Raw genomic sequence first — 16,362 nt, forward strand, 5'->3', positions numbered from 1 at the left:
TTTATTTTCCCGTAAAATTACTTTTGGTAGCTAGCTGCTTTCTGGAACTGTATACGGTTGATTGAGTTGATACATTAAAAAAAAATGTGAGGTCCTATTTATCTTTAGTTGGAAAATGTAACTTCAAAATATGGATTATTTAGAATTCTTTCTGTTTTAAACCTAATAGTCACCTCTTGCTTTTCATGTAATTCTTGTTTTAGACACTATCTTTTTAAGTTAGTGGAAAATCTTTAGTGAATGTAACTCATGGTACTTTAACTTTTTCACTTTATGTCTTTATGCTTAGGTTTATTGAATTCTTCTACAAAAAAAAACAGTTTACAGAATGACTGTGAAGAACAAACTTTGTCTTTAACCAGCTCTTTTGGGACAATTCTGGGAAAATGTTCCAATAATGAAAGTAGTTCGTGTAATAATAAAATGATATCTCAGGATCTTAATTATGAAGAAGCAAAAATTAAGGAAAAACTGCAGTCATTTATAACAGTAGAAACTAACCGTCTGTCATGCTTAAAGGAAAAGGATTGTGAAGATGATCCAAATAGCCAGAAAGTTTCAGATATAAAAGAAAAGGTCCTGCCTGCAGTAGATCGGCCTGCAGTGCCACATTCAGAAGTGGAATGGAGTAGTGTTCACCTGCAGCCCCAGAAAAGCTTTTCATATGACTGTGAGAATTCTGGCATTTTAACTCCTGGCTCCAAGGACCCTCCATCAAACCCAGTTGTGATTTCTGGCAGAAAAGAATCATATAAAATGTCAGAGAAACTAAAATGTAAGAATTTTAAAGCCGATTTTGATTTAACTAAAAATATTCCCATGGAAAAGAATCAAGATATATGTGTTTTAAATGAAAATTCTATAAAAGCTGAGCTGTTATCACCTGGAAAATACACAAGAGTAGCCTCACCTTCTTCAAAGGCACAATTCAACCAAAATACAAATCCAGTTGTAATCCAAAAAGACCAAGAAGAAACTACTTTAATTTCAAAAATAACTGTCTGTCCAAACTCTGAAGAACTTTTACCAGACCATGAGAGTAATTTTGTCTTTCAAATAAGTAATGAAAGGAATATTCCTGTCTTTGAGAATGGGAAGGAACTTAATGAGGCAGACCTCAGTTGCGTAAGAGAGCCTATAATCAAGAACTCTACCAAAGTACTAGGTACAGACATAGATGGCAGACAAGCCGAGGTGCCCATTACAAAAAATTTTGATTCATCAACTACAGTCCATGATCCTACAGAGAAGAACAGAAATAGTGTAAAACAGCAACTACGAATGACGCTAGGTCAGGATTCAAAATCACAAATCACTTTGGACATAGATACGAAATCAAACAGAAACAGCGACTACATGGACAAATGGGCAGGACTCTCGGATCCAATTTCAAATCACGGCTTTGGAAATGGCTTCAGAACAGCTTCTAACAAAGAGATAAAACTCTCTGAACACAACATTAAGAAAAGTAAAATGCTCTTCAAAGATATTGAAGAACATTATCCTACTAACATAGCTTGTGTTGAAATTGTAAATACCATACCATCAGGAAGTCCAAAGAAACTAAGCAAACCTCATGCATTTGATTCCCAGTCAAGTAATATTGTATCTGGGTATGTGCAGAGTAGTACATTTGTTTCTGAGAGTGAAAACAGTCACATGACTCCTCTAAATTTAAAGCAAGATTTTAATCCAAACCATAATTTAACACCTAGCCAAAAGGCAGAAATTACAGAACTTTCCACTATATTGGAAGAATCAGGAAGTCAGTTTGAATTTACTCAGTTTAGAAAACCAATCCACATAATACAAAGCAATCCATCTGAAATGCCTGAAAAGCAGATGACAGTCTTGAATACCACGTCTGAGGACTGGAATGATGTTGGTCATCTAGAAATGAGTGCCCCATCTGTCAGGCAGGTAGATGGCAGGGAATTTGAAGGTATAGTTGGAGGTAAGCAAAAGATAGCTTGCTTGTTGAAAACCAACTGTAACAAAAGTGCTTCTTGTAGTTTAACAGGTAAAAAGGAAGAGTTTGGAGGCTTTTATTCTGCTCGTGGCACAAAACTGAATGTTTCTAGTGAAGCACTGCAAAAAGCTGTGAAACTTTTCAGTGACTTTGAGAATATTAGTGAGGAAACTTCTGAAGAAGTAGATCCAAGAAGTTTCTCTTCCAGTAAACGTAATGATTCTATTGTTGCAATGTGTATGAGAGAAAATTACAGTAAAAACTTAAATGAGAAAAGTAATAAATGCCAACTCATACTACAAAACAATATTGAAATGACTACTGGCATTGTTGAAGAAAATACTGACGATTACAAAAGAAATACAGAAAATGGAGATAAATATGCAGGTGCCAACAGAAATATTTGTAACTTAGAAGAATCTGATGGCAATGATTCAGGTAAAAGTGAGACAGTTTGTATTCATAAAGATGAAAATGGCTTGACATGTATTGATCAGCACAATATATATCTAAAATTACCAAACCAGTCTACGAAGGAGGGAAACATTCAAAATAAAGAAGATTTGTCAGATTTAACTTGTTTGGAAGTTGTGAAAGCTGAAGACACATTTTGTGTCAATATATCAAAAAAAGAACAGTTAACTGCTTGTAAGATGGAGCAAAGTATGAAAGATTTTGACATCTTTGATATATCCTTTCAGACTGCAAGTGGGAAAAATATCACAGTCTCCAAAGAGTCATTTAATAAAGTTGTAAGTTTCTTTGATCAAAAATGTACAGAAGAAGAATTGAATAGCTCTTCAGACTTCTTGGATTCTGAATTACTTCCTGGCGTAAATAGCAATAAAGTAGACATTTTAAGTCATGAGGAGACAGATATGGTTAAAGACAAAATATTGAAAGAAAGTGACCCAAATAATATTGATAATCAATTACTGATTCTGCAGCAAAGACCACAATGTGATATTGAAAAGATCAAAGAACCTACCACGTTGGGTTTTCATACAGCTAGTGGGAAAAAAATTAAAATTGCGAAGGAATCTTTGGACAAAGTGAAAAGTCTTTTTGATGAACAAAAGCAAGATTATAGTGAAATCACTAATTTCAGCCACAGAGCGGCAAAGACACTAAAGGACAGAGAAGAATGTAAAGCAGGGCTTGAATTAGCCTGGGAGGCAGTTGAAATAACAACTGCCCCAAAGAATAAAGAAATACAGAATGCTCTAGAGGAGAAGAAACTTATTTCTAATGAGATTGCCTTGCTGCCCAAGCTCTTAAGTGATAATTCATGCAGACAAACTGAAAATCTCAATATATCAAATAGTATCTCTCTGGAAGTTAAAGTACATGAAAATAGAGACAAAGAAACATCAAAAAGTCCTACAACTTGGTATACAAGTCAGTCCACTAGCTCAGCCATTGAAAATTCAGCTTTAGCGTTTTACACAGGACATGGTAGGAAAATTTCTGTGAATCAGGCTTCACTATTTGAAGCAAAGAAATGGCTTAGAGAAGGAGAATTGGACGATCAATCAGAAAAAATAAATGCTGCCCAGGTCGTATGTTTAAAAGAGTATCCTGAGGATTACGTAGGAAGTCCTCCATGTAGATATAGTTCAAATAGTATCATACCTGAAAAGGACAGAAATCATCTCTCTGATAAACAAGATTTAACATATTTAAGTAAGAGCATGTCTAACCGTTCTGATTTTTACCATCCCAGTCAAGTATATACTAAATCACAATACCTCTCAAAAAATAAAACTGATAATTCTGGTACTGAGCCAATTGTAGAGAGTGTCAGAGAGAGAAAAAACACTGGTTTTTCTGAAGTAATGTCCACTGTAAGAGAAACAAACACACACCCACAAACTCTAAGTGAAGATACTTGTGGTCAGAAAACTGTGACTAACTCTTCATCATGCAAGAATAAAAACACAGCTACTAAAGTACCCGTATCTGAATCAAGCAATTTTGAGATAGAGCCACCTACATTGAGTAAAGCAAGTGGTAGAAGAGTCTTTTTTTCACATGAAACAACAGTGAGAGAAAGATTTACAGACACCTGCAGTGAAGTGATTGAGAGCAGTAAATCAGGCACTTACCGAACAGGAACTGTGGCAGGTCATCACGACACTTTGGAAGATGCCGAGGATATCATTTTTCCTAACTCTCTGGATAGTGAAGAACATAGTATGCACTCACATAAGGTCTTTGCTGACATGCAAAGTGAACAAATTTTACGACACAACCGAAGTACGTCTGGATTAGAGACTGTTCCTGAAATGTCACCTTGTCAGATTAATTTTAAAAGCGCCCCCTCTGATATATGTAAATATAATATGGGGAAGCTTCCCAAGTCAGTCTCTTCTATGAATGCCTGTGGGATTTTTAGCACAGCAAGTGGAAAGTCTGTACAAGTATCAGATGCTTCATTACAAAAGGCAAGACAGGTATTTTCTAAGATAGAAGAAAGTACCAAGCAACTCTCTTCCAAAGTACCATTTAAAAGTAATGAAGAACATTCAGGCAAGTTCGCAAGAGAAGAAAATACTATAATACATACTCCCCCAAATTTGCTGTCTTCTGCTTTCTCTGGATTTAGTACAGCAAGTGGAAAACAGGTTCCAGTTTCTGAACGTGCCTTACGCAAAGTTAAGGGAATGTTGCAGGAATCCGATTTAATCAGAACTGAATATAGTCTTCAGCATTCATCTACATCTACAGACGATTTATCAAAAATACTTCCTCTATCTTGTATTGATGTGAGAACCCCAGATCACTCTGTAAACCCCAAAGTGGAAAAAGCCAACAGTAAGGAATGTAAATTATCAAATAACTATGACATCGAAAGTGATTCTTCAGAAGGTAATCGCTCAGTTCAAGTTTCTCCATCTCTCTCTGAGTTAAAGCAAGACAAACAGTTGGTATTAGGAACCAAAGTATCATGTGTTCAGAACATTCATCTGGGAAAAGAACAAGCATGGCCTAAAAATATAAAAATGGAAATTGGGAAAACTAAAACTTTGCCTGATTTTCCTGTGAACACAAATATAGAAATTTGTTCTACTTACTCCAAAGATCCAGGAAACTATTTGGAAACAGAAGCAGTAGAGATTGCCAAAGCTTTTATGGAAGATGGAGAGCTGACAGATTCTGAATTGCTGAGTCATGCCAAACACACACTCTTTACATGCCAAAACAACAAGGAAACAGTTTTGTTAAATTCAAGAATTGGAAAAAGAAGAGGAGAAACACTTGTCTCGATTGGTAAGTGTCTACTTTTTCCTTTTAGTTTGCCAATCACTTTTTAAGTCCCTAACTAATACTGCTGATATGCTAGTTTATAGCAATTAGGGTATATCTAAAAAACTAAGTATCTTTTTTCAGGCTTTAAATATAATTTGGGGGAATGTGATTATCTTGATATCGCTCTTGATATCTCTGAGGCTTTGTACCAAGAAGTCATCTTTCTCTTAATGTATTTTTAGAGACTATTAATATAGTTGTAATCGAGAAATTATGTTAAAGGTTTGCATTTCTCTAGAAAAGCTGAAACTCTATCTTCATGTTACAACAGCCTGTATAAGACAACCTATTAACTGTTGTCATACGTATATGAATATGTGTATAGAGAGAGCAGGCATGTGGAGGTTCAGACCCTGCCTCCTGTGAACTTTAAAAGTCAGTTTCCAGTTACAGGTGTTGGCTTGCTTCCTTTTTCTTCATCTAGAAAGTATTCTAAAATCAATTACCCTTAGCAAATAGTATTCTGGCCTTACTGCCATTTGGACTATATTCTAACTTCTCTTTTAAATGTGTATCTGACAACTTAGTTCAACTATTGCATTAAGATGTGTGATCTTTCCGTTGTCCTTCCTTAGTATCTCTGACTACGAATAATCTTAAATAATTGAATCTGTTCATCAGTTACAGTTAAAGTAAATGCCGAAACTAACTCCACCTTTTAAATGGATGATCTTACATAACTAGCTCCTTTTAAAAAAGCTGTAGGCTAACAGAAGAGTTGAGTTATCACAAGTCTTCTTGTCTACTCTCTTCGTATTACAGAGAAAGACACTAACTCCACTCAGTTTATTCTTACACTTGGTGCCTTTTGCCCATAGGCGATACTGGTTGATACAGATTTGCTTAATCAAGTTTCATCCAAATCACAGTTTATACCAAGTTTATGTAATGAGCAAAGTAGTAAGTTTATAATACTAACTTCAACTGTTGCTGTTTTCTAGTTAAAATGCTGCAGTGCAGATGTTGAAAGATATTCACAATTATTTTAGGGAAAATTAGAGGAACTCATTTTGTTCATGTGTATACTGAAGTGGGTTGGTCTTTGCGTAGCAAAAAAACTCAAACTTCTAATAAATGTCCTCAAGAGCATCACTATTTCATTTCCCTCACTTCTGTTTTATATAAATATAGAGCTTAATTAGCTTCTGGTTACTTGAATAGTGCAGGTTCTTGTGAAACAATTAAATCACTCTATAATCTAATACTTGATAAAGCCTTGCGTGGACATTCCTATTAAATCCTACAAATTCATTCTCTTTAATAAAGCATCCAAAAGCAAAGTACCTGTTGTTATTTACTATCTCAGTATGACCTGGAAATGCATAACTTGAGTCATGGTTTAATTTTGCTCTCAGCCTTTGTAGACTTTTTAGATAAGTACTTGTACTAACATTTTAATGTAATTTTGGTTGTTTAAGAAGTCCTTCCTCTTATTCTAATTCAAGGATCTATATAATAAATTCCTTCTTGAGTTTAGTGCCAGAAACAGTTTATTTGAAGAAATTTGTTCTTTGTAAGTAAACTTAGTTACATTTGTTACCAGTTTATTAAAAATTAGCTCATCTGTTGTTACCAGGTAACATCTCTTCATCCCTAGGGCCTGTTTAATAGTGGCATTTTCAAATGGTCAAAAATTAATAGAAATTAGTGAAAAATGGATTTTTCTCTTTCAAAATAAAATGGTTGCTATTGAGATTATAATTATTTTTTGCTTAGCATATGATAAGAGTCTGTACTTTAGTTTTTAAAAATGGACTGTAGGCTTTTGAATATGATTGATATTATGTGCTTTAAAAACATGTATGGCAACTTCTTTTTAGGAGAAGCCCCGATCAAAAGAAACTTAATAAATGAATTTGACAGGACAAAAGAAAACCAAGAAAAACCCTTAAAGCCTTCAAAAAGCACTCCAGATGGTAAAATTTGCTTTTTATCTGTATCTTTTTCCCCTCTATAGGTATTATACATAATATTCTAGAAGTTATTTTTCTCAGCTTATTTGGTTATGTAGATAATTGGACAAGACTTAACAGTGCGGTTTGTTAAACTTGTATCTTACCTTGTTATGTGAACTTTTCCTTCTTCGTACCTAGTATGGTGAAGAGGTTCTCTGTACTTAGGAAGCATGCAATGATGATAAAATAATGGCTTTTTTAACAACAACAAAAACTAAAAATTTAGCAAGAACATAGTGTAATAATTTAAAGCTTAGGTTCTGGAATCCAGTTAAGCTCTTGACCTTCACCATTCCACCATAATCACTCTTTCCTAAGTCACGTGGTGATTTCTGTGTTGGCAAATTCAGCAGGCTTTTTATGTCTTCATTCAAGTCTGAGTTTCTGCCACGTTTGACATAGTTGATCACTCCTCTGACACCACCACCACGCATTCTCGGTTCTGCTCACACTTACTCTCGGTTGTCTCAGTTCTCCTTACTCTTCCCCTGCTCTAAATCTATGAATGCCCCAGAGCTCTGTCCTTAGATCTGCTCTGTGCTTAAACTTCAGTGCTAACCAAAATTATATATGGGCTCTTAGTCTGCCCAGAACTCCAGATTTACTTCCCCGTTGGCTGACTTGGTACTTGTGTCTGGATTGCTGATAGGCATCTCAAGTATACGGCCTGTGCTGAACTGATTTCCCTCCCCCACCCCTGCTCTTTCTGTTGTCTCTCCTTTCTCACTGCCATCCTGCCAATTGATCACATCAAGACCTTAATGTCACCTTTCACTCTTTTGTTTCCTCTTATGCCACACCCAGGCCATCAACAAGTCCTTTAGGTTCTACCTTCAAAATGTAAGAAGAATGTGATCATTTTTTCTCACCTCTACCCCTACCACCTTCATCCAAGCCACTGAGTAGCTTCTAACTGATTCTTGCCTTTGCCCCTTCTCCAGGCTGTTCTCAGCACAGCAATCATCTTCTAACCCAAAGGTCAGATCATGTCACTTGACTGCTTAAACCTCTCTGTGGCTTCCTATCACATTTAGATTGAAATCCAAAGCTCTTACAATGGAGTACCTGAAAGTAAATAAAACATACGTAACTACTGCTCACTATGTATTTGGTTCCTGGGTTTGGACAGAAGGAATTCAGATGGTGAAGGATAAATGTATGAAACTCTACAGCCTTAGTTCTGAAACACATGGGATAAACCCCAAAGAGTCACGAACATACGGAGTTTTCTAACTCTTGTCTCATTTAGTGATAGAGATTTGTCATTTATCTTACAAACAGGATGGTTTGAGTATCCAGAAAACTGCATTTATTTCTGTTCTTTTCTTTCTCCTGACAAACCTTAGTAGCACAAGAATTCTGAAAAGAGTTGAAAACTAAAACCATGATTACTCTTCTTTATGAGCAGATTTTTAGGGTAATTTTTACCATACTCAATTGTTGATTGCTAAATTGTCTTTAGAACCCGTATAAGATGTAGCTTCTCCCTCGATATTGAAAGAATGGTGTCAGACAGTAAGCTACAGGCAAATCTTGTCCTTGTAAAACAACTGGTTTGACATAGTTCTAGGGAAAAGTAAATAGAAGAACATGTATGCAGTTCTAACAGAGTTGCTGTTGCAAAAAATAATCATAATTCTCTCTTTGCATAATCATAATTCTATCTTGAGACAGTAGATATTCAGTATTTATTTGATCATCACATCTCATTATTTTTTAGAATGATTTTTTTCAGCTTGATCATGATACCCTTTGCCAGTGAATGATTCTTTCCCTATAATTTTTTATTATGAACATTTTCACACATGGAAAAGTTAGGAGAATATAACTAATGCCCATATAACTGCCGCTTGAATTCAAGTTATTACTACTTTGATGTGTTTGTTTTATCTAATTACATATAATATGTGGATATACATAGTAATATATCTGTGGTTGTTTTTTTATTTTATTTTTTGCTAAAACATTTAAGTATTAGTTTCAGACATAATGATAATTCATAATGGTATCCAGAGCCATGGTATCACAGAGCCAAGATCACCAAAGAAAATAGCCTAATAATCTAATCCACAGCAGTAATCTTACCTTTTTTCAATTTTTATATTGTTTTTTATGATATTAACACTTTAAGCCAATTGTTTCTAGACTGTCACACACTCTGGATTTATTTATTTCCTCATAGTATCATTAACTTGTCGCTCTATTCCCTATTTGGATCAGACTTAATTAGGACTAGTTTATACATTTTTGGCGAGAATGCCTCATAGAAAATCTGTGTACATGTATGGCATAACATTGAGGGTACATTTTTCCAAGTGATATGATCCCTTGGTTAAGACGCTACTGTCTCACTTCATTTAAAAGGTATATTTTTCTGTTTGCAATTAGCAAGTAATTTGTGGGATGATTCTTTGTACTTGTGAGTATATTCAGTTTCCCAGACAGTCTCACTCACAATTTTAACATCCATTGATAATATTTACCTGAATCAGTTATTTAATTGGAGGTTTAAACATACTGATTTTCAAAATTCTGTTACTCCTTATGTACATTTATTAGCTGGGATACTTTAACGAGGAAGAGCTTTTCCTTAACAGTTGGGGATGAATTATAGTGTTTGAAAAGACAGAGTAAACGTTGAGTCTTTCCCTTAATTACCAGCTTTTCAGAATAAGGTGTAATGATCACTGTCAATGGAAACAAATGAATTTGGTTTTTTCTCTTTTGAGTAAAATTGATTTCTTAGAATTTTATTTTTAACATGTATATTAAGTTTAAAAGTTAAATACAGTATAAATAATGTATTTCTTTGCAAAAAGATAATGTTATTTTTTTATTTCAAATCATCCCAAACCTGAAAGTGAAAACCCCTTCAAAGTTCCGAAGGGTCGGTCGGTTTGTTGGTTTAATTTTTTAACATGTCTCGAGTAACCTTTGAGCACTTTCTTGCTTTTTTACTATCATAACAAAGATTTCCTATGATGTCCTGGTAACCCCAGTGCTAGAAGCACCATTTCTCCAAAGTTCCTTTCAGTGGTTAATAGTTTTAAAAAACAAGGTTTGGGTGCTGCGTATGCTTTTTGCTGATGGTGCTTTTATTGTTTTTTTAATGCTGAAATCCTTGATTCCTAATAACATTAACGTATTTACTTGTTTGTTTTATCCTACAATAGTGGTTCTCACACTTTTTGGTCTCAAGACCTCTTTGTGTGCTGAAAAATTATTGAGGCAAAGAACATTTGTTAACATGGATTACATCTATTTGCATCTACCATACTCAAGATTAAAATAGAGAAATTTTAATATTTGTAACATTGTACATTGGTCATTTTGAAAACAGTTCACCGAGTTATGCAGCTCTCCTAAACATTGGCACGTTTTATTATACAATCACATTTGTTCATGATACCACTAATCTAATCTGAAAAGTTTAAGTATTCGAGACACTTGGAAGCCCACAGCCAGATACAAGCTTTCCAAAATTCTCCTTTTTGTTTAAAAGCTTGGGTTTTACCACTACCAACAAATACTGGCAATTGTTTTCCTTATAGTGACAAGCTCATTTCATTCATTTTTGAGAAAATACCTGCGAAATACCTAAGTATGAATAACTGATTTACTGGTTTTTCCTTCACATGAAAATGGAATTTGTGGGAAAAAAAGAGTAGCACAGTTCATTTAAGTGCATTTCCTTGCAACAGTCATCACACTAAAGTGTGCAGCAGGATACACCAGCAGTGCAAATGTCAGCACAGTGAAGAAGACATATATGACGTATTTTTGTTCTTACCATTATTATTGATTGTTTTGACAGCTTGGATCCTCTAAAAGGGTCTGGGTACCCTTCCCCCACGGTTCCATGGATCACGCGTTGTGAATCATTGTCTTATAATACATACATAATAGTTTCAGATTTTTAATACCGATTTTACTACTAACAGTAAAACTAAGGGAAGTTGAAGAATTCTTTGTGGTTTTTGTCCTAAGAAATATATATTATCAAGAATGTATAGTCAAAATACTATGTTCAAATATTACTCAAAATAATTCTTTTGTGTGTGGTTACCAATTTGATAATTAGGTTGGATTCATTTGTTTCAGTCTGTTTTCAGTTTTAGGATTTGCTTTTTTTAAATTTTATGTTTGAATAAATAAAACCCTTACATAGCTCATAGCTTATATAGCTACTTAAATAGCTATAGAAAGATCTCCTTGGAAAGTCCTGTCCCTTCCATACTATTCATCATCTTGCCACTTCTTGCTCATCATATCAGTAATCATTTTTAATGGTTTTTTTGTTCATCCTTTTAGGGTTTATTCTTGTAAAACTAACTAAGTAAATATATGTGTATATATTCTCATTTCCCTCCTTTCTTACTTAGAGGGTATTATTGTATACACCCTCTCTACCTTCTGTTGTTGTTTACTTTAGAATTTATCTGGACATCCCTCTTTAATGGTATGTAGAGATGTTCTTCATTCTTTTTCATGTTGCGTAGTGCCGGATCATGTAGCTCTCTCAATATATCCTAATTTATTCAACCAATCCCCTACTAATGGATAAGTTGAAGGCTTAAGAAGTATAGGTTGCATACTGAGAATGAATAATCTGAAGTATAGCTTGTAAACCTTCATAAGACTAACTTTTAAACTTGGTATTTACATTGACAGTTTGCTAACAACTTGGAGTTATGATTAACATCAGCTGACTAAATTTATACTGGTTTACATGTTTGCACTGTGAGTTATTTGGTAGATAGTCACTATCAGTTTGTGAGTCAAATATTTCTTTTGATAGTTATTTACTGAGCATCCATTATAAATGCATTGAAAATTTTAAAGTCTATAATTATCTCAAATTTTTTATATAAATATTTATGTAATGCAATAAACACATAAAAAATAAAATCTCCCATTAGATTTTCATTAATACATAATGAAAATAATATTTTTCTAGGCACAATCAAAGATAGAAGATTATTTATGCATCACATTTCTTTAGAGCCAATTACCTGTGGACCCCTCCGGTAAGACATGTTTAAATTTTTTTTAATTTTAATATAGAGTAAGGAATGTATGGGTTCTTTAAATAAATATTTCTAAAAATAATGGCACTAATATACAGTAAAAAAGTTCACCCTTCCCTTTTTTAAAAGCCTGCATCAGGACTAAATCGATACTTTGGTAGGACTTCATGTAGCTGTTCGTATTATTATGTCATTTTTTAGTTACATAGAACTTTGTAAAGTAGAAAAAACAAATTTTATTCCAATTTTCAGATAAGGTACTAAGCTTGAGAGAGGTTAAGGAAAAAGCTCAAAATCAGTTAACAAAAAGATGGCATATATTGAATATTGAAAATATCCTTTTATTTCTCTTCCCTCTCAAAACTCTACTAATTGCTAAGAAAATTTTTTTTAATGCAGACATCCACATGTACAGTGATCAGAAGAAACAAAATTTTGGAAGCCAAAAAAGCATGAATGACTTAGAAAGCCATAGAAAGCTTAAATCTGATATTAGCAAGCAGAGAAGCCACCCAGTTTCCCCCACAGAACCTGAGGAAAAAATCCATTTGCCAGCAACTTGTACTTCTGAAGATGAGGCAGAAAATAAAAAATAACTTGTGGCCTTGTTGAAAAACGTCTTTGAACTGTATTTCTGGAATATATTTTCAGCAGTCTACTAATATACATGTTTTGAGTGTAGAAAGCTAGGTGATTTTTCTTCTTTCATTTTCAAAAACATGTAATACTAAAAGTAATTGCTTAGTTATTTATCTGCATGTTACCTTAATTTACACATATGATGGGAAAATAGTTTTATGCATTTCACAAACATCTATTAAGTACCCTTTCTAAGTATCTAATTTATACTGTCCTGACAGATGAAAAGATATGTAAGTTTACTTAAGATTGCTAGTCTTGGAGCCAGGCATGAAAAGAATTAGTGTGAAATATAAATACTAAAATAGGTAGGACAGAGTGATGTGAGAGCATAGAGTCTTGGCAGCTGGGACAAAAGCTTTGCAGGAAAAGTACTTCAGGCAGAATGTACGGAATGCTTGGTGGAAGAGGGTGTTCCAGATGCTGGGAAATAGTAAGAAGGTGTGTGACTTTAATCATGGGTCTTGGCAGGCAGGGGGCGGTTGGGGAATGCGAGGAAAAAAAAACAAAAAACTGAGGTTAGAACTAAATAGGAAGCTGCCTCGATGTCACTTCCAGCAAGTCGGACCCTGGGTAGGTGCACGTTTGTCTTGGCCAAATAGTGACTAACTGAAAGTGCCAGAAGGGCTCCACTTAGATGCTACAAATAGACACCTGGATCATAACCTACAAAGCAAACTCCCCCTTTTCACAATATTCTTAGTATTTAAAAACAAGGAGTAAAAAAGATGGATGAAAATACATTTTGGAGCAGAAGGTTTATTCATTCGTGCACACTAAATCTCCTTTAAATCATCTGTTGGAGGACATCAGTCCAGCAATTGTCCCCTCTCTCTCCTGCATGAGTCATTTTTTCCTTTCTGCTAGACTGATCCCATCCCTGTGGTGGCTGCTGTGAGTTTCCCATCTTAAAAAGAAAAGCCTTCCTTGACTCCCCCACTTCCACACATCCATTTTCTTGCCCACCCCCCCTTAAAGCACAATTCACCGGAATTGTCTATACTGAATTTTTCAACTTCATCTCTTCCCTTCTCTCCTAAACTCACCTGTCTTTTATCACTATATCCTACCCCTTGTCGGAATTGCCAGTTCACCTCCGCATCGCTGACCCTTGTCAGCTCTCCATCCTCGTGTTACCCTCTCAGTTAACCGCTCCTGCTGTCTTAACACTTTCTCTGCTCTGGCTTCTGGGGCTTTTCTCTCACTTCTCCTCCTGTCCCACTGGCTGTTCTAGATTACTGGATATATTTTTTATCAGGCTAATCTTCCTTCAAATTTGAAATAAAAATAATTATCCTTTACAAGCTGAAACTTGTATTATCCCTGAAGATTTAAAATGAAAGCAAATTGATAGGTATGAATTTATAAGACTTTGTGTGTGTGTGTCCCCGCCCCCTCCCCACCTCCCACCTCCTCCAGGCCGGATTTATAAGACTTTTTAAATTTTATGTTCAATGTGCTGTATTATGCGCTTTTTAAGTTTTATGTTCAGTTTTATTTTTTGCTAATTGTCTTCAATAGGTTTAATTATAAATCTTAAGAATGCCAGAGATATACAGGTTATGCGAATTAAAAAGAAACAAAGGCAGCATGTTGCTCCACAGCCAGACAGTCTGTAGCTTGCAAACATGTCCACTCTGCCCAGGCTCTTTCGCTGGGTCCTCCCCTAGCCACTGAATGTTGAATTCACCTGTGAGTCGGCTGCAGATGGCTTCTTCTGCCTTCTTCCCTAGTAATCTTGTCCACACTCATGACTTTCTATACCATCTCTTTGCTCATGGCTCCAAAATTATTATCTTTAGTCCTTGTTTCTTGCCTGAGCAACATAGTCACCCAGCTAATCACTTGACATTTTCATTTGAGAGACTAATAGACATGTTAAACTTAACTCCAAAACTGATGTCCCTTATCCTAATCTGTTTTCCTATAAAAGTTAAAAGTCTAACACCTCTACTTTCAAATTATATACCCAAAATTCAGTCACATTCTCACTGCTTCTGCCCATAAAACTGCGTGGATTGTTTCAGTAGAACTGGTCTCCCCGCTCTGACTTGGCCCAGCCATCCCTGCCGGCACCGAGAGTTCTGAGCAGAGAAGCCCGGGGCTCCGTTTAAACATCGGACGGACGATGTCCCTTCTGTACTCCCAAGTTATTCCGGGGCTTCCCATCTCAGAGACAAGCCCGGGTCCTCACGGTGGTGAACAGACCCCCAGGATCTGCCCTTTCTTCCATCTCGCCAGTCTCATCTGCTCGCTCTGCCCCTGCTCGCCCTGCTCCGGGCACCCTCTGTCTAACCCAGCACCTGAGGTGTGCTCCGCCTGCAGCGGCCTCCCAGACGCCTGCAGGGCTTTCCTGCTCACTTCCTTCGGGTCTCTGAACGCATGCCCCGTTCTCAGTGATGTCTGCCTCCCTACCCTGGATCGAATATCATTTATCTAATTCTGATGATCACTTCCTGGGCCCCTTGCCGTGCTTTTACATTTCTCCGTAACATTTAATATCAGTTGACATCCAGTGACCTACCTCTCGGGGGAAGGGGGGTAATCCTGACAAGGAGTCCTGGGGTAGCCCTGGAGGAGACAAGCACGGAAGATCTGTCACTCACAGACTCTTCTTTATTATGTGTGGTAGGTGGGAAAGCCACAGGCTGGGAGTCAGTGCGAGAAACGCGTACAGATGTGAAAAACACGGCATTGTTTTGGATGGCAACCACCATGATAAGCGGAAGTTACCAGAATAGGATTGCCATGTATAGTAGTTGGGGGGTCTACAAAAAAAAGCATATTCTAAAACTCTATATGTGTACATTTACTGGCAAATAACCAAACAAATATTTTCTCCCCACTGCAGCACAACTAAGGAGTGGCAAGAAATACAGAGGCCAAATTTTACTGCTCCTGGTCAAGAATTTCTCTCTCAATCTCACTTTTATGAACACCTGACTTTTGAAAAATCCTCAAGCAATTCTTCAGTTACCAGGCAGCCATTTTGTAAGGTTCCTGCCACAAGAAATGAAAAACGGAGACACTCGATTGCTACAGGGAAACCGACGAAAGTCTTCGTCCCCCCTTTTAAAACGAAATCACATTTTCACAGAGATGAGCAGTGTGTTAGCAGGAATACTGATTTGGAGGAAAACAAGCAAAAACGAAAAACTGTAGGTGAACATGGCTCTGGTGAGAGAGAAAACAGTATTAATGACAGTGAAATTCATCAGCTGAACAAAAATAACTCCAATCAAGCAGCAACTCTGATTTCCATAAAGTGTAAAGAGGAACCTTTAGGTATTGTGTGAAAATACGTGTTGACACATTTTTGCCTTTCAGTTAGACATTTCTCATGTCAAAGAAATGCCTTGAGGGTTTTACTCTTTTTTGTGCTTTTTGTGATGATTAATAATTTCAAAACCTTTTTTAATGCTTTAGATTTTACTAAGTCCAAAGGTTTAAAGTATTCTAATTG

The 16,362-nt window shown here is 35.9% G+C and overlaps 1 protein-coding gene across 6 annotated transcripts in view; it reads left to right on the top strand.

Moving 5' to 3' along the window:
* The window catches only part of BRCA2 (BRCA2 DNA repair associated), a 58,265-nt gene that overhangs the window by 14,929 nt on the left and 26,974 nt on the right, over positions 1–16,362 (top strand). For all 6 annotated transcript variants that reach the window (XR_012127917.1, XR_012127918.1, XR_012127910.1 and 3 more), the window contains exons 11-14: positions 290–5,239; positions 7,099–7,194; positions 12,191–12,260; positions 15,751–16,184. Coding sequence is in view for 3 of the 6 variants with exons in the window: in XM_073228928.1 (XP_073085029.1) it covers positions 290–5,239; positions 7,099–7,194; positions 12,191–12,260; positions 15,751–16,184 (5,550 nt within the window). In the remaining 3 variants the exon portion in view is untranslated. The remainder of the gene's footprint in view (positions 1–289; positions 5,240–7,098; positions 7,195–12,190; positions 12,261–15,750; positions 16,185–16,362) is intronic.

This window comes from Manis javanica, chromosome 1 (assembly GCF_040802235.1).
Source record: "Manis javanica isolate MJ-LG chromosome 1, MJ_LKY, whole genome shotgun sequence".
In the NCBI taxonomy this organism is placed as follows: Eukaryota; Metazoa; Chordata; class Mammalia; order Pholidota; family Manidae; genus Manis; species Manis javanica.